Source organism: Cyprinus carpio, chromosome A18, assembly GCF_018340385.1.
Source record: "Cyprinus carpio isolate SPL01 chromosome A18, ASM1834038v1, whole genome shotgun sequence".
In the NCBI taxonomy this organism is placed as follows: domain Eukaryota; kingdom Metazoa; phylum Chordata; class Actinopteri; order Cypriniformes; family Cyprinidae; genus Cyprinus; species Cyprinus carpio.
Genome location: NC_056589.1, coordinates 8,498,946 through 8,517,899, shown reverse-complemented (window position 1 = coordinate 8,517,899; position 18,954 = coordinate 8,498,946). Strand labels below are relative to the sequence as shown.

The window sequence follows — 18,954 nt, the reverse complement described above, 5'->3', positions numbered from 1 at the left end:
AAATTTCAAGAATCGATTAGATTCCGATTCTCAAGATCTTGAATCGATTATCATTATTCGATTCAATCCGATCCGATCTTCGAGATTTAGATAAGTGTTTTTGAAGAAAGCATTTTTTTTCCATTCGGCAGTTTGAGACCGGCTTGCGAGACCAGGTTGATTATGTGCGCGAAGCAGCCGACGTGGGTTAGCCCTGTAATCTCAACCGCACGGATCATATTCGCCGCGTTGTCAGTGACTATGGCTGGGTCTTTACTCAGCAGCCCCCACTCCTCCATAGCTTTGGTTAATATTTCAGCTAGACTGACAGAGCGATGGTCCGTTTGAACTTCGGTTGTCTGCAGCACGTAAGACACGAGGTTCCCAGAGCTCGTCTATGTAGTGTGCTGTCACACTCATGTAAGATTCCGTAGCTACGGATGTCCAGGTGACACTCTTAATGCCCACCCTCTCTGCGGTCTTAAGCTTAGACATTACACCATCTTTTACTGTCTGGTACATGTTGGGGATCACTTCTTCAGACAGACGTTTGCGAGACACAATGACATAATTTGGTTCCATTACCTTCATTAGCCGCCTGAATCCCACATTCTCAACAACAGAATACGGGCGCATATCTTTGCAAATTAAGCCCGCAATCGCCTCAGTTATTTTGACAGAGCGTGCAGAATTAGTTGGCAGTTGTAGAGTTTGTTTCAGTGTCATCTGTTGCGGTCCGGTGGCGGGCTTGGATATGATGTCTTGATGATGTCGCATCATGTGGTTCCTGAGATTAGTAGTATTTCCACAATACTTCACCTCCATTTGGCAGGCTTTGCAAATTGCTTTGCTTTTGTCAAGCTCGTTCTCTTTATTGCTTCTGAACCCGAAATGGTGCCAGATCGCAGCTTTTAGCGTTTCTGGAGTTTTCAATTCCAATTCAATTCAATTCAAGTTTATTTGTATAGCGCTTTTTACGATACAAATCATTAGCAACTTTACAGAAAATTAAGTTTCTATAATATTTAGTAGTACCTTATCAGTGGTGACTGTCAGTTCATGTACATATGGCAGAAATGTTCAGAAAAATCAATAGTTTTTAAAGCTGCCATGTTCGTTGTTTTAATGTCCTTCCACCTCGCGCGCATGCGTGAATTCAATGACGCGGCAAATTAAAATTCACGGGGAAAATGTAGGCCTATTATTAAAATCGATCCTCTGAGTTATGGATCGATCTTTAGAAATTAATATGGAAATCGATTCAGAATTGGTGAATCGATTTTTTCAACACAGCCTTTAACAGCAGTTACAAGAAATCTTACTTGCAGTTATTGCTGCAAAACGGGGTCACACCAGATACTGAAAGCAAAGTAGGGCTGGTCCGAATACCATCTTTTCAGCTTCACAGCTTCGGTAGTAATCAACACCGAATAATCAAAGCTTCGGAGGAGAGGGGGCTGAACATATTCTTCTCTCTAACACCGTGTCTATACCGGACAGGAGTGGCGCAGCGCAACAAAACACAATAGAACCTATTATGCTGTCTACACTGGATGCGGTGCGCTCGGCTGACAAATTCCCAACAGTAAACTGCTGTTGACTTCTATTTACTATTTACTTTATGTACTGACACAAATTTCAAATGATTTTCAAACGGTCGCTTTGTCACGTCCAATGTAGACAGACTTTAGCTGTTGCACCGCGCCGCGACATGAGAACTGACCTCCAGTGTAGACACTGTGGTAATAAAAGCAGGAATCTCTGTGTGTGTCTGTCTGTCTGTTTGCAGTTCACTTTATGCTTTCATCTGGTGACAGGCTTTATGGAGATGCTGATTTGATTTTGCAGCAGGACTTTAGCACCTACCCACAGTGCCAAAACCACTTCCAAGTGGTTTGCTGACTTTTATATTACTGTGCTTGATTGGCCAGCCAACTCACATGACCTGAACCTCACAGAGAATCTATGGGGTATTGTGAAGAGGAAGATAAGTAACATCTGACAAACAATACAGAGGAGCTGAAGGCCACTATCAAACCAACCTGGGCTTCAATAATGCCTCAGCAGTGGCACAGGCTGATCACCTTCATGCCACGCCGAATTGAAACAATAATTTGTGCAAAAGGAGCCCCAACCCAGTATTGAGTGCATAATTAAACCTGCTTTGGAGATCTTGAACATTTCTGTTTTGTAAATCTTTTTTTTTTATTTGATCTTTGAGAAAATATTCACATTTTTTTGAGATACTGAATTTTTTTTTTCCTAAGCTGTAAGTTGTAATCATCAGAATTAAAACAAAAAACTCTTGAAATATTTCAGTTTGTGTGCAATGAATCTAGAATTTAAGAAAGTTTGCTTTTTAAATTAAATTACAAAAAATAAAGAACTTTTCCATGATATTCTATTTTTTGAGATGTACCTGTACATACATACAGTGGGTATAGAAATGAATACCACCCCCCCCCCCCCTTAAAATAACCAAATTTTGTTGATTTGCAGCCTGAAATGAAGATGGACACGGTTTTTGTTTTATCCAGCTGTATTTCTGCAGTGCAACTTATAACATCCCAGTGAAAGATATAACACCACCAACCAATTACTGATTTGGAGAAAGGATCACCCCCCTCTTAAAAATTACTTGTAAACTCAATCAGGTTTAGCTAATCACCTTCTCAATGGCTTACAAAGCCATTTGACTTTCCACAAAGTGGATTCACCACAAACGTGGATTATATGGGAGGGTTGCAAGAAAAAAAGCCACTCCTCAAGAAAGACCACATGCAGTCACAACTAAGCTTTGCCAAAACACACCTTGAAGATTTTTAGGCAGACTAAAATTGAATCATCTGGCCTCAACACCAAACAATATATCTGGTGGAAATCCAATACAGCTCACCATCCAAATAATACCATTCCTACAGTAAAGTACGGAGATGGTGATATCCTGTTCTGGGGGTGTTTTTCTCTGCAGCATGGACTGAAGCACATGTCAGGATAGAAGGAAAAAATGGATTGAGTAAAATACTGTTAAATTCTTGACTAAAATCTGCTGCCCTCTGCAAGAGAGTTGTAAATGGGAAGAAGTTTTACCTTCCAACATGACAATGACCCAAAGCACACAGCAAAACTGACAACATAGTGGTTGAAGGAGAAAAAGGTGAATGTCCTTGAAAATCTATGGAATGACTTGAAGACTGCAGTCCACAAACGCATAGCATCAAATTTAACTGAACTTGAGCAGTTCTGCAAAGAAGAGTTGGCAAATATTGCAAAGTCTAGATGTGCAAAGTTAGTAGAGACTTCTCCCAACAGACTAAAGGCTGTAATGAAAGCAAAAGGTGGTTCAACAAAATACTGACACACGGGGGTGATCCTTTTTATAACTCAGTGATTCTGGTTCTTATTTTTTTTCCTGATATGTTGGTGTAATATCTTTTACTTGGATGCAATAAGTTGTACTGAGTAAATACAGCTAAAACAAAAACTGTGTCAGTCTTCATTTCAGGCTGCAAAGCAACACAATGTGATTATTTTAAAGGTGGGCGATTCTTATATATATATATATATATATATATATATATATATATATATATATATATATATATATATATATATATATATATACACACATATATACACATATACATATACACACATATACACATATATATATATATATATATATATATATATATATATATATATATATATATATATATATATATATATATATATATATATATATATGAACACAAACATACATATATCAGGTGCAACAACATAATATTCAAAATATCAGCACCTTACAAAAATTATTTAATAAGAAATAATTTTATGGTTAAGTCCAAAAACGTGCACTGTTGCACAAATACACCAGTCTATTGTCTTTATAATCATATGTTCATAAATTATTAACAGAGTTTAAAAGTTTTTGTTTTTTTCTACACATTCATTTTTTATGCTGGGCCCTTTACTGGTGTTGGAAAAGCTTTGGCACCCTCTTATATGAGGGAACCATATACCGCTTTGTGTGCAGATGGGATTGTGATGTGTGTATATGTGTATGTAAGCGAGTGTGTGTTACCCTGATGCAGTAGCTGCATCCTGTAGAGTGGGGGCAGGGATGTCAGCAGACAGGTATGTAACCTCATGGCCAGCAGGTAACGTAGACCACACTCATCTAGAGCATCTCCACCTGCAGAAACACACATTTACTACACCATAACCCTTAGAAACTGTGTTGCATTTTTAACATATGATTCTTTATCTACACTGCAATTCCACTGCATCATTTTTGAAAAGCATGATATGAGATCGTCACTCTCAGAAATATTGCTTTATCATCAAAGAGTGTTAATGCTCAGAGCAAACACAGTGAAACATTTTAACAGTACCAAAAAATCCACCACATAAAAACTCAGAGACTAATTAAAAACTTCCTCTACTGCAAAATTGCGGATTGAACTTTGAAGTTCATCAGCAATCTAATATTAGGTGAATAAGAACTACAGTATTAACACTTGCATGGTGTATGATTTATCCTACTGTCCCTGAACCTTTCTCCGTGCATCTTGGCTCTAGCAAGCACTGGAACACTGTGTTATGGTTTAGTACTAAACAGACTAAATAAAAAAAAGCACGATCTATAGGTAACATGGATAAAGCCTGATATGTTTAATGTTTTCCAATAAATAATTATACCAAGGTTAATCCAAAAAATATTTATTATGGTTCTCTCTATAATTTACCTGGTTAACCCCACTGACATACTAGACATTGAGCCAACACACCAAGTATATCACATTCAAAATATACTCATTAATATTATTAGAGATTAGAGAAAAAAACTAATTTTACTTCAACTCAGTGTTGTCAAAAAGTATCGATGTCGGGTACCAGTCATTAATGAAATTTCAATCAGAGGTGTTTAAGAACCCCACACAACAGTGCTCAAAATCTTAGTGAAAAAATGCTGGTATCATCACTTTTTTCAAATTTGTCGGTACCGACATCTGTATTTTTGACAACAATAATTCGACTGTTAAGGACTTTGTCTATTTGTTTAAATAACAACATTATTTAAATATTTAAACAGAAAAAGAATTACATACTGAACTGAAATACAGCTCCTATTTTAAATTATGTGTTCTTTGATATCTCAAAGTGGCCTATACTGCCAGTCAAAGGAGGAAGATGCTTGTTGGGGGTCAGATGGTATAATTACTAACTCTTCCATACCGTCTTGATACCACGGACACCACTGTGGTGTACAGTTTGCATTTACAAGCAAGTTTGATCATCTAGATAAATTCATTGCCTTAAGATTAGTGCTGTCAAACTTAGTGTGTTAATGCAGGTGATGATTTTTTTCAGTTTAACATGTTAAAGATAATTAACGCAATTAACTCAGGGGCAGAGCTAGGGTTGGCCATCATACTCACAACTACTGCTTCGGTCTCTTTTTTTTTTTCTTGAAAAGAATTGCATTTATTTAGACGCATAAAGTCTTTTTGCGACCATAATTTTCAGAACAGTATCTTCACTGTGGGTGTCTATCCCATTAGTGTAAGGTTGTGCAAATCTGGCCCTCAAAAGTTCATTGTCCCCGCAGAGTTTAACTCCAAACTTAAACAGACTTGAAAATGCTAACCAAAATCTTCAGGAGTACTTGAAAATTACAGGCACGCATGTTTAAATGAGAGCCAGAGATTCCTACTCCTAGTAGTGTTTTAAGGTGAAGCTTGTAATTCTTAAATTTACAGAGACAACTATAAAGAAACTCAATCGTATGTTATTTTCCTTTTAAAATGTAAAGAAAATGGTTCTGTAGAACCAAAAAACAATGCTTTGTTTGAACATCCAGATAAGCCCAATACAGCAACATTGGCTCAACCAATGACTTTGATCTATTTGTTTGACCAATGAGAAATGGGGGGACTGTTTGAAAAACCTGTAAAACAGTCTTTATATTTGCAATTTCCATTTGGTAACACTTGTTTTAAAGTTGGTATGAGAAGTAAACTCACCAGTGTACTGTTTATCTGTGGGTCCTGCTACTTCTGCACTTGTAGTCGCCACAGTATCGGCAAGAGCCACGAGGAACATCTGCTCAAGGCGTGTGAGACCTGGCAGGCTGGAGTGCATAAGATGTGAAGACAGCACTTGTGCGTGTTCAGGGCCAAAGTACGTGGGGCCGTACTGTGATAGGTTAATCACACGAGACTTCTTCTCTGGTTTCTCTGCAGCAAAGCTCACAAAATCGTCAGTGGTGACAGTCTGCACCTGAAACAGATCAGAGTACTGATCCTCTGGTTGTTTCTGTGTCTCACGATCTGCCCCTTTTTCCCGCTTCCTCTCCCATCTTGTAAGAGGTGTCCTGGTCTGCAGACAGCAGGGCGTATAGCGGAAGAGGGGGAATGGAGTTGATTTCGGTGTAATCTCGCCCACCATCTCGGCCAGCAACGATAATGTCTTTTGCCGTGCTACCTGTCACGCTGATGGTTCGGGATAGATGCCTCCTGGCACCACCCTCACCTGCTTCCACATCCCTCACCACTGCAACTTCTCCAGCAATGCACTTGACCAAGTGTGCCAAAATGGCCTTAGCACGACGTACCCTTCCAAGGTCCATAAGCTCTAGCAACTGGGTTGGATGGTATTGTGGAAGAGTGGGCGACAATGAATGGGCAGCTTCAAACAAGCCTCCATCCTGAATCACTGCTGGGGGGCGTAACGCTTCATCAATTCCTGCACTACCCTCGAAGACACTCTTAGATCGTGCTCTGCCCTCATTTGAAACAGACACAATGCGACCTCCCAATGCCCTCTGGGGATGAGATAATGTTGTTGTCTGAGTAGCCCGGTTTTTTCGTCTTGCCTCCCCACTGTGCAAAAACCTGCATCTCGCAATCCATGCCCACCACCAGAATGCCATCAACGCACCCAGGATAGGGACACCCGGCAGGGATGGGGTACCATCCACGGAAGAGACGAGGTTTACTGACCTCAGAAGCACCCAACGAGAGCGAATTCCCTGCTTTATACTGCCCCCTAGAGGCAGGGTGACTGCCATGCCATCCTTCACTCCTGTCTGCTCTGTGACAACCCCTGAGATGCGTCCATACATAAGGATGTTGGATCCAACCCCGACCGTCAGGATGTGCGACCCATCTTCTTTTGACAGCCAGTCCAAGTGCACAAAGTGTTTGATATTAGGGCTGTCTTTGGTTACAAACAGATCTGATTTGCTATAGACAACTAAATTGCTATCAACACTGACACATGGATCTAGCGTTTTCACAGGTTTGCTAAAATCATCGAGGTGAATTGTCTGTTCCAGGACCCACTCCGAGCCACCCGTCGACTCACACTCATAGATGGATACAAGCATGGAGAAGTCCTGAGGCATGCCACCCTCATTCTCAGGCGACATCTGTTTGAACGACACAGCAAGTCTTCCCGTGTAGGAGCAGCTGACTGCAACGGGTCGGCCCGCAACACACACAGAGCTGTCGATGTCTTCCTCTTTCAAGAGACTCCATTGCTCCCACCGATATGAACGACGTGTCTCTTCGGGGTGTGGTGCTGATAATTCCATGTCAACCCTACAGTGCCAGAACCTGACACGTCCATCAGAACAGGTGGTCACAATCAGGTATGGAGCCAAACACACAGGGTAGATAGACGAGGAGCTCAAGTGACCTTTGAAAAGAACACCCAATATTTTTATCACCTACATGATGCTTTAACAGTAGAACACAATTGACAAACACAAACCATCCACATACATACCCACAAATGGCTTATTATGATATTTTCTTTTCAATATAAAATGATCCAATATTATAAATACTTCAATGTTTAGAAGACATTTTTATATGACCATTAAGAAAGAGACCATGAGTAGGCTCCTAGTCCAATTACAAACAGATTATTAGGGTCCATATAAATACAGCTATAGTTACAAATGCTTTCATTCTAGATAAGGTACTTTTTAATTTAGGACGATATAGTTCATAGTCATATCGTCCTATCGTCAGCCTGTATGGTTCGCCGATACACAACATTGTCATGCTAATTTATTGAATTATTTACTTAGTTTCATAGCCGGAGAGTGAACCAACTCCAGCATACAGCTAAAAGCAGCCTAATGTTACTGTAATCTATTAACTACACATTATATCTTTTTAGTCAAGTTTTTAGTTTATGATGAGAGAATTTCACAAAATTCAGTCAGTGAGCGTGTGCACCGAACAACAAAACGGTGTTTATTTGTTTGCGATGACTCGTCTGAACGCCTCTGACTGGCCATTGCATTCATAAACTCAGCAGAATTGTGTGTGATTGGTTATAACATGCAACACTGTAAAAACTTGTAAAAAAAAATATGATAGAACAAATAAGCCCTAATAATCATTATATAATAATACTAGCCTGATAATAATCGGCTTGATATTATCAAAGGCATCAGTCATAGGCGATATCTCTGACTACCATCAATACACGATAGTATCGTCTATCAGCACAACCTTACTACTTTTCACTTCATTTCAATAACCCCTATATTATCATACACCTGTGAGTAGGGTATTTCTACAATGGCATCAGTAAACTGAAATATTGGTGCACAGTAATACATCTTGAATATCAGGAGAATTATATGTTATTAACAGCCCAAAGACCAGAGTAAGTATAACCACACAGAACTGATCTGCTGTGATTAATTTTAAGATTAAAAACTAGCACGTACAGCTCATATAACTGCTATGAGGCAATTGATAGGGCAATTCTAGTTTGTAAAAATGCATGTGTGCATATATATATGTATATAGGTAATACTTTATTTTAAGGTGTCCTTTTTACACATTAGATGCACTTACTATTATAATAATTAATTATGCATAATTACATGCAAGTAACCCTAATCCTAACCATATATATTAAGTACATGCAATTATTTAATATTACTCAGTACTTAAATGCATAAATACACTGTAACAAGGACACCTTAAAATAAAGTGTAACATATATACACACACATATATATATGATCATACCGGCAGAAGGCGTAGCACTGATTAGCTCCACCCCTGGTGGAAGGTCTAGACGCTGACTGTAGACCAGTTTAGAGCTCAGGATGAGTTTGCTGGCTGACTGCAGGTTGGCAGAAGAGGAGGAGCGAGGCAGCTGACTATGAGCTGGAGTGGTGTCAGGAGATGAGTCACCATAGTTCTGACTCAAAGGAACTGTCAGCTGGTTCTGGAACACATGGTCATTTACTGGCTCTTCTGCAAAGATTAGAAAGACAGTAAAATGTAACCGTAATCAATCATGACATTAATTATATTGAATACATCTCAGACAGAGACAGAGAAACAGAGATCAACAAAAAATATAGACAGACAGTACAATACACATTGCAGATGTACATTATTGATGCTCAACGGGTAAACTAGGGCATCATTTCCTTCTAAATTATTTCCGTCTCTGAAAATTAAATTAGGCATTAGAGGAAGTATCAGCTTTCCATTCATGAGACTCCCCTCACAATTTCCTCTCATAAGCTGTCTGCTGACAGCTGTGTCATCATTTCATAAATAACCCACATCATACGCACCCACACATGCCTGAACCGAGCGCAGATGAAGATGCCACATCTGTAATACGGAGTTCTGATTTGCATCCTTCTCGATCACCACCAGGTAGAACTTTTCTGAGAAAGGAGGGGGCTGGTACTCTAGAAACAAAGATAATGCAAATGTAATGTTTTGTCAACACTGTTTAAATCAGACTTAAAAAGAAAAAAAAAAGGTACCTTCTGCAGAGGGAACACTAGTACTGCTGAAATCTGGGATGTCTTCATGTGGTTTGTAGCCTAAAATAAAATCCTCCTGAAATACGTGGAGCAGCTGTGTGTTTGAGCCACACTGAGAGACACAAACATGCATTCAGTATTACACACAACATATTATTTTCGAATTGCAACATATTTGATTAACAGACTATGCTAATCAAACACCAACTTGCATCTGCACATAAACAGATGTAGAACCCACCTGGTTAGTAATGACATCCAGCTCTATGATGCAGCCGGGTCGGGCAGTGGACTGCTGACTCACAATGTTGAATACTTCACCCACCAGTTTCTGAATATAAAAGCAACCATCAGAGATCAACTCTAATTATATTTACCCTACATTTATCGGCAGACAAGGGCATTATTTTTATCAAATCTACTCTTAGAGGCTCTTACAGAGGTCTCTGGGTCGGAGAGTTCATCCAGTAGTTTGCGGGCATCCACCACAGCCTGATACAGACGCAGGTTTTTACCATCAGACGCCACAAAGCACGCACTAGCTGAGTTACAGTATGATCCTGACACAAACACAAATATTTTTATTAACCCCAACATAGTAACAACTAGTTACTATTAAAAATGTTCCTTTAAGGCAAGTCATTTCACTTGGCGGCCATCTTTGAAAGACCTCTCAGGCATGCAAGTGCAGCTCACATCTCTTTAAATGGGGAAACATCTAATTCTCCAAAACTCTTCGCCAAGCTTACAATTAAATTTCATATTTGAAATCACCAATGAAATCTGACAACAACTGTCTCATAAATTACGTTTCTTTTGCTCAAATAGCATAAAAAGAACAGCAGCTGCAGTGATGCGAGGGCTTTACCGATTAGCTCTTTTATTCATAAGGCAGGGCTTTGTTTAATAGAGCGCTATATTGGGTGTTGCATTTTTGCCACATGCAAAACTATACAAGTGAAACGTCTTGGGTATTCTGTTATCTATAGCCCTATTCGTATGGTAATTGTTTCTCATGTGGACTATAGTAATAATTTACGATAATAAAAGTAAATTAAAACTGCACAAAAAAAGGTTGCATGATTGTCTGCTGTAAATAAAATGGCACATGCTTAGAATAATCAGAATAAATTAAAATTTAATGTAATAATTAATATCACATGTCATTTGATTATTTAAATCTCCCGTTTAAAAACAGAAAGACAGACGCGCTATATAGGCTAGATGAATGGTTTGTCTTGCAATTCTCTTAAATTATGTCATTTTTAAAATGGGGAATTTAGCAGAAATAATAATGCAACCATTTATTTACATGAAGTAAGAATGAAGCTGCTTGGTTTATATTTTTAATGCAATAATTTATAATAGGCTATGTATTTTAAAATGGTATTGCACAGGATAATGGGCCATTTTAAATGTAATGTGCTTTATTTCTCTTTCTCCTTGTTCTCAACATCTTCCAGCCTCTGTGGTATAACAGTGATTAAATATTGTTTTTAAATACTTTCCAACATTTCTGTAATAAATGTAGACAATATCTTTAAAATGTGTGCAAATTACGGTGAAGCTCTGCAGTGGACAAAAAGATTTAATCAATGAATTTTATATTGATTTCTTTTTGTAAACTCGATGTGGATTCGGACGGTAATTAAATCACCGCACAACCTTGGTGTTCATCAAAAAACAGTAGGTCATTTGGCAGGGGATTTTTACAAGGGTGGTCGTAGAAAAACACCGACATTCTGGATTCGGACGGCAATAAAATCATGACTACCCCCTGTAAATGGTGAAAATCCCTTATGTCCCCATGCTAATAACCACTAGTAGCCCAACATAGTAACATAACCATACTAGATTCCATTTCCAATATGAGGTTTGCTTATGCTGAACTCTCCACTATGTATAAAAGGGTATTGCTATGTAGAGTTTTTTTTTTTGTTTGTTTTTCTGCAGTACTAGGCAGTGGTTTAGTGTTGCTAGGCGATTACGCATGTTTTAGGTTGGTAGCTAGGGCATTGGAAAGCAATTTTTAGCCAATTTCTTGTGTTGCAACAATGTTCAAGGTGGTTGCAAGAGCATTGCTACACAGTTTCTGTTGTTTTTGGGTATTCGACAGGGCATTACTAGGCATTTCTAGGACATTGCTAGGGCTTTGCTAGGCAGCTTCTGGGTACTACTGTATTGCTAGGCAGTTTTTAGGGTGCTCCAGGTGGTTGCTAGCATAGATATGTATAGGTAGATGCCCCATTCGACAGCGCCAAGCACGTAGACACGTCCGCCATCTTTAACTGTCAACTTGACGACATTCACCATAATAATCAATAAATATTCAAAGATGTCACAATCCTGCGCAGCCGATGGTTGTAAAAACCGCCGTGGGTATTTAAATTCCCAAAGAAACGGGATAAACTCTCACAGGTGAGAATGTGTTGATTTGTGTTTTTAAATGTATTAACTCAATATTACAAGTTTTGAAACAATTGGTAACTTATGTTATGTTATGGTGAATAACGTCAAGTTGACCCTTCAAATATGGTGGACAGCTTACGTATAGTGGCCCATAGAAACAGTCACTAATGAGGCATCTACGTATAAATATCTATGGTTGCTAGGGCATTGCGAGGCAATTTCTAGGATGCTGCTATGATGTTCTGGGTGGTTGCTAGGGCATTGTGAGGTAGTTTCTGGGTGGTTGATAGGTCACTTCTAGGCATTTTGTAGGGTGTTCCGGGTGGCCAGTAATGCATTGCAAGGTAGTTTCTGGGTGACTGATGAGTGTTGGCATTGCTAGGCAATTTTTATGATGCTCTGGGTGGTTGTCAGGGTATTTTTAGGATGTTCATAAGGTACTGGATAGTTATAAGGGAATTGCTCTGTGGTTGTTAGGGTGCTACTAAGCAGTTAGAAGATTGATGGCAGCAAGGACATTGTTAGAGTGTTCTTCTTTTTCACTCGTCAGTTGAAAAAGTGACAGCTCTCATCAGTTAGCAAAGTAGTAGTGCAGGTATGTTACAAAGTTTAGGGTTTTGTTTAAATTGCTCTCCCTATATTATCCAAAAATAATGGATCATATGTCAAACTAAACTTTTTGATTATGAATTTAGTATGGATACAGCCCTGTGGTGTTAAACTCACCAAGCACTGAGCTAGGGACGAGTGTTGGCAGCCAGGCCACGTTGGAGAACGCAGATGTGTGGAGCGAGTTGATTCGTGCTAGCTCTGACACGCCCCCTGTGCAGGAGAGGGGGCCAATATGATCGACTCTCCAGAGGATCAGCTCACTGTAGATCGCATTCGGGTCATGGAACGTACGTGTGGCTGCATTTCGCAACTGTTTACAAGGAACGCCTCTCATTGGCCTGGTGGGTTGTAGAGCTACGCCCCCATTCTGATCTCCATCAATGCTTCCAGATCCAGAGGGTGGAGTCAACCAATGCATTGTTGATGAGATGATGTCAGCAGTAAGGGAAGGGGACTGTGTGCCTGACAAGCCAAATCATTGAGATGGAAACGGTGGCCGCAGTAACGGAACTTGTGCGAAACTGTGTGAGGGACATTCGAAAAGGCGGACTTCTCAGCAAAGGTTACAGCCCATTGGTTGAGCGATCCCATCACGTGTTTGGACACCATCATGACAGCTGGGCCGATGACAGCAGTGAGAGAGTGTCCAAAAGCACTGAGCCCCGCGGACGCAGATGCACTCTGAGGAACCCGCCGCTCACTTCTCTTATCCTCCAGAGCGTTACAATACTCTTGGTCCACATAAAAGTTACAGGTGTACATCATGATGTTCTTACTGAGGGAGTTAGCATCCCCAGTGGGGAACGCCACTGGGATACGAGAGGAGAGATGACACCTGAAAGAGAAAAACAAATAGATTTGATTTAGTTTATCATGGTAATTAGTAGTGTAAGCGTATTAGTGTATTAAAGGAGACACCATTTTCCACAAGTTGGTGTGATTTTTTAGGGTCTTCATGAAATGTATGCAAATTCCTCAATGGTCGTGTAAAACAACACCCTTTTTACCTTGTAAAAACAGCTCCTTTCACAGCGACCCATTTCGGTGCATGTCTCTTTAAATGATAATGAGCTACTGCTCACCCCACCCTTCTCTTCCAATTTTTTGTACATTCAGGGGTGCGTTACCATCAAAAACAAAACTAATCCAGTGCGTCCTCAGTGGCTCTGATGTCAGAAGAAAATGAAGACTCTTATGTTTACTTTCACATCTGTAAGGATGAAAGACCCTCAGATACTCTGATCTCCCGAGAAACAGACAATACAAACATACACGGGCATCTTTGAGACACCCCACAGAGTGGAGGTGCAAGAAACGCCTCTCTCACATATGCAACAGTTCCTTCTCATCATCCTTCCTTCCCCTTACCTATCCTCCCTCAGTTTGGTTCACTCAGAATGATTAATAGTATTATGTTCTACATGAATGCAAGTAATATTTACAGTCATGTGTGGTATCAGTTGAATAGTCTCAGGGCAAGTGGTACAATGGTCTCAATCTTACAAACGTAGACTAAAAGATAATACAGATCCTAAGAGTTAAGAGATATTTTGCTTACTGTAATGGGAGTGCCCTTTCCCAGGGTCTTCCATGTAAATTACCTTCTGTTTCCATTGAGGTGTAAACCACCCAGGTCTGGGGCCTGGCTTAATGCAAATTCTAAAGTTGTTTGTACACATGCCATCCATTTTTGGGGATGATTTTATCTTGGTGTTGTATTTAAAGGATTGCAGCAAAAGGATCGGTGCGATTCTGGAGCCAGAAAGCCCGTAGTATGGAGTGTGTCCGCACACTCTATACTATGTATTTTCCTGAAGTCAGGTATGCATCCTTTTCTCCTAGATTTATCTTTGAGTATTTGATTTCTTGTATTGATTTGATATCTTTGAATTGGCTATGTAAACTGGCATAATACAAATTTACCTGACTGATAATAAATTGTTGCATTTGATTCTATTCTGTTTTACTCTGTAATTATTGACTCTAGTAGATTACGCTGTATCCTTGTTACCGCATTTCCTGCGTCAGGTTAGTAACGGGCTAAAATTCAGTTGAGATGGAGGATAGGGCACACCAACTGTATCTTTAGCGATCCAGCTAACACTTGGTATTAGTTCAAGTGTACTTAGATTGTAAGGGCTTATAGGGAATTTCCATTTAGGTCAACTGGATGTTGTTCGACCAACCTTAATAGGATGAGCCTAACCTCTGTTTATTGTAATATTACTCTAGCTAAGTGTACATGGGAAACCAATGCATGACCAAACCAAAGCTACTATCAGAGAAAGTAATGTTGGTCGGCTTACATCTTAGTAGTGGTCATGACCTTGGACTAGAGATACTGTTGCTTGATTCAAGTGTGTACAAATATATGGGGGCTAATTAAAAGTACTTTTAGAATGAGCAAGCATAGGAGCAGCCGTCTAAAGTATTAGCCAATTACCTCTGTCTAATTACCAAGACTGACGACAATGTGACCATAAAATATGTTAAATCCAAAGCGATATTTTTGAGCGACATGAACACCTGAATGAACGATTACAATAATATTAAAGAATAAATAGAATAATCAAATGTCAGAATAATAATAATTAGAAATGGTCAAGCAACCAATTCGTATGACAATCTAAATTCGAGGTCATATCAAAATGGAGTCAGATTAGAATTGTACATAAATTAAATAACTTTGCACTCTGAAAAGACTGAACGCACAAGAAACCTTCAGCCAGCACTGGATACCTTCCTTGGGCACAGTGCATGGACCTTACACATCCAACTACAAAACACCTGCATTGCTTACAAGATGTAGCTACAGCTGCATTACGTGTCATTACCATGGTTTTTGAATGAGTGTTTTACCTGAACCTGTCTGAAGATGCCAGGTATAAACTCATCCAGGTACTTGACATGCCAGACAAGGAAAGATCCATCGAGCGGGTGAATAGTGAAAAGCATGTCTGGACTCTTGTTCCACTCCAGGATGAGAGCATCCAGCTTCCGATCCAGCAAAACAGAGGGCAGAGGAACACTGCTGCTCGAACCTGGAGAAGAGGCCTTGGTGCTGCCCTCCTGATCTGCCTCCTCATGCTCTGAAGAGCCCTTATCAGACATCTCATCCAGATCTAACAAAAACACAAAAAGAGAACATTATACAGTTTACTGTAAATGTGCAGCAGAGAGTCTTAAAGACACAATAATGCCACAATTAAAAACCCCATGAAATGTTCTTTACAACTTTTAGCATTAAGTCTAATCTATATATGCAAACAGGTTTATTTATAATAAGGCAGTACCGAAGTCAAACTTGGCTGTCCCCTCCTGCTCAAAGTCTTCAGTGGGCTGTTCCAGGTGTTGTTCAGAAAGTTTGCGCAGCAGCTGCATGAACAGGTCCATGGAGGTGGTGAAGCTCAGATCTTTATTATTCAGCCAGTGAACCATAAACCCTCCACTGATGTCCTCAGAAAACAGTCCCGATCCAGCCAGCGCTGCGGGGATATCTGATGACAGAAAGAGAGTTCACACTGCTGTCCGTGCATGTTTGTGTGAATGCATACATGTACAGTATCAGATGATCATACTTCTATCTTCTAACCCCACCCATAAACTGGAACATAAAACTTTTGACAACTTTTGGCAAGAATGTTTAGTATGCTCTTTTAATAAAGCTTACTGTATCATATTTGACACACAGATTTCTAAGGCCTCTAAATTATAAACATGATCAACTTTACTGAAAAAAAGGTCTATGCAATCTATAACATATCTTCTTTTTACAAAGTAAAAGGGTTATTTTAGAATAATTCTAAGAATGTCCAACTTCATGTCGTAGTACATGTCTTTTTCTTGTGAAATCTTTAATGATTCTCATACAGTAATACATTTTTGAAAGCTTTTAAAGGGGTGGTTGATTATGATTTTACTTTTCTTTTTTTTTTTTAATTAGTGTGTAATTTTGCTATTAGAGTATATACAACATTTGAAAGTAACAATGCTCAAAGTTCAATGCAAAGTTTACAAAAAACCTTCCCTGGGAACATGCAACTACCAGTAAAGGTAAGGGGGCGTGACGTTTCCTGACAATGTGCACTAGGCGATTAGCGAATCAACACACTGGGCCAGCTAACCAATCTGAACCCGACTGCATATTTCTGAGGAAGGGGCTTCATAGAACTAGGAACTCAACAGACCGTTTGGACGAGAAAGGAAACAGTGGTGTAAATAAACATAAAATATGTGAAAATAATGCATTTTTTAAAAACAAAGCATGAACACGTGTTACACTGCACGCCATAAACAACCAAGCCTTCGAAAAAAGCTGATCAACCACCCTTTTAAGGAACTTTTAAGGAACGTTCATTTGTGCATCTCTCAATCATCGCTGCATTGAATTATATGTCTGGTCCCCCACAATAAAAAGTACAGAGCTTTGATAAAAAAAAAATAATAATAATATAAAATAAAATAAAATAAATCATTTACATATCATCTTAGCAAGATATATTATTGGGAAACAACTAATAATTATAAGAATTTTATGTACTGTAAGTAGTCTGCTATACTGTTATAAACACCTCACTGATTCACATTAAAAGCAGCCAGTCTTTTTGGACAAAAAAATATCAGCAACTATTTTTGGTTAGTTTGGGCCTCATTTTTTTTCCTCCTCAAGTATGAGCTTCCCATTGTCCTATATTAGTTTAAGAGTTTACTATATTATACTATATAGTTTACTAGAGCCATAAAAGCCTGATGCATCAAATATAATAATTAAAAGAAAAAAAAACCCTACACAAACTTTTTTAAAGGGGTCATATGATGTGATTTCATGTGTTCCTTTGTCTTTGGAGTGTTAAAAGCTGTTCGTTCATACAGTAGAAATGTAAAGATTTTCAAAGATTAAAGTCTCAAAACCAAAGAAATATTCTTTACAAAAGTGAACGCTCATCCACACCTTCCCAAAACGCCTCGTTTAAACATGCCCCCACATGTCTAAGTCACTGTGTGGGAAGGTCTGCATAACACCGCCCAAATGTATATGTAAAGAAAGAAGGCGTAACTTTTATTCTCACTGTAGTATTGTTGGCGTCACCGCCATGTTGTGGAGACGCTGTGTTTCCTACTACTTTGTTTGGCCTTCCAAAAGAGGACACAACTAGAAATCAGTGGTTAAGTTTTATTTACAACACTGTTCCAGAACAGTACAGGTCCTTCTCAAAAAATTAGCATATTGTGAAAAAGTTCATTATTTTCCACAATGTAATGATAAAAATTAAACTTTCATATATTTTAGATTCATTGCACACCAACTGAAATATTTCAGGTCTTTTATTGTTTTAATACTGATGATTTTGGCATACAGCTCATGAAAACCCAAAATTCCTATCTCAAAAATTAGCATATCATGAAAAGGTTCTCTAAACGAGCTATTAACCTAATCATCTGAATCAACTAATTAACTCTAAACACCTGCAAAAGATTCCTGAGGCTTTTAAAAACTCCCAGCCTGGTTCATTACTCAGCCTGTCCAGAAGGCCATCATTGACACCCTCAAGCGAGAGGGTAAGACACAGAAAGAAATTTCTGAACGAATAGGCTGTTCCCAGAGTGCTGTATCAAGGCACCTCAGTGGGAAGTCTGTGGGAAGGAAAAAGTGTGGCAAAAAACGCTGCACACCGAGAAGAGGTGACCGGACCCTGAGGAAGATTGTGGAGAAGGACCTATTCCAGACCTTGGGGGACCTGCGGAAGCAGTGGACTGAGTCTGGAGTAGAAACATCCAGAGCCACCCGTGCACAGGCGTGTGCTTTTGAACCAGAAACAGCAGCAGAAGCGCCTGACCGGGGCTACAGAGAAGCAGCACTGGACTGTTGCTCAGTGGTCCAAAGTACTTTTTTCGGATGAAAGCAAATTTTGCATGTCATTCGGAAATCAAGGTGCCAGAGTCTGGAGGAAGACTGGGGAGAAGGAAATGCCAAAATGCCTGAAGTCCAGTGTCAAGTACCCACAGTCAGTGATGGTCTGGGGGGAGTGCCATGTCAGCTGCTGGTGTTGGTCCACTGTGTTTTATCAAGGGCAGGGTCAATGCAGCTAGCTATCAGGAGATTTTGGAGCACTTCATGCTTCCATCTGCTGAAAAGCTTT

At 39.4% G+C, this 18,954-nt stretch overlaps 1 protein-coding gene across 1 annotated transcript in view; it reads right to left on the bottom strand.

Moving 5' to 3' along the window:
• LOC109110544 (dmX-like protein 2) overlaps nucleotides 1-18,954 on the bottom strand; it is a 78,970-nt gene that overhangs the window by 36,236 nt on the left and 23,780 nt on the right. The window contains 15 exon segments of the mRNA XM_042774962.1: nucleotides 4,064-4,174; nucleotides 6,006-6,340; nucleotides 6,342-6,796; nucleotides 6,798-6,914; nucleotides 6,916-6,936; nucleotides 6,938-7,680; nucleotides 9,036-9,266; nucleotides 9,596-9,715; nucleotides 9,794-9,905; nucleotides 10,035-10,124; nucleotides 10,232-10,353; nucleotides 12,929-13,223; nucleotides 13,226-13,644; nucleotides 15,670-15,936; nucleotides 16,108-16,311. Of these exon segments, the coding sequence (XP_042630896.1) occupies nucleotides 4,064-4,174; nucleotides 6,006-6,340; nucleotides 6,342-6,796; nucleotides 6,798-6,914; nucleotides 6,916-6,936; nucleotides 6,938-7,680; nucleotides 9,036-9,266; nucleotides 9,596-9,715; nucleotides 9,794-9,905; nucleotides 10,035-10,124; nucleotides 10,232-10,353; nucleotides 12,929-13,223; nucleotides 13,226-13,644; nucleotides 15,670-15,936; nucleotides 16,108-16,311 (3,642 nt within the window).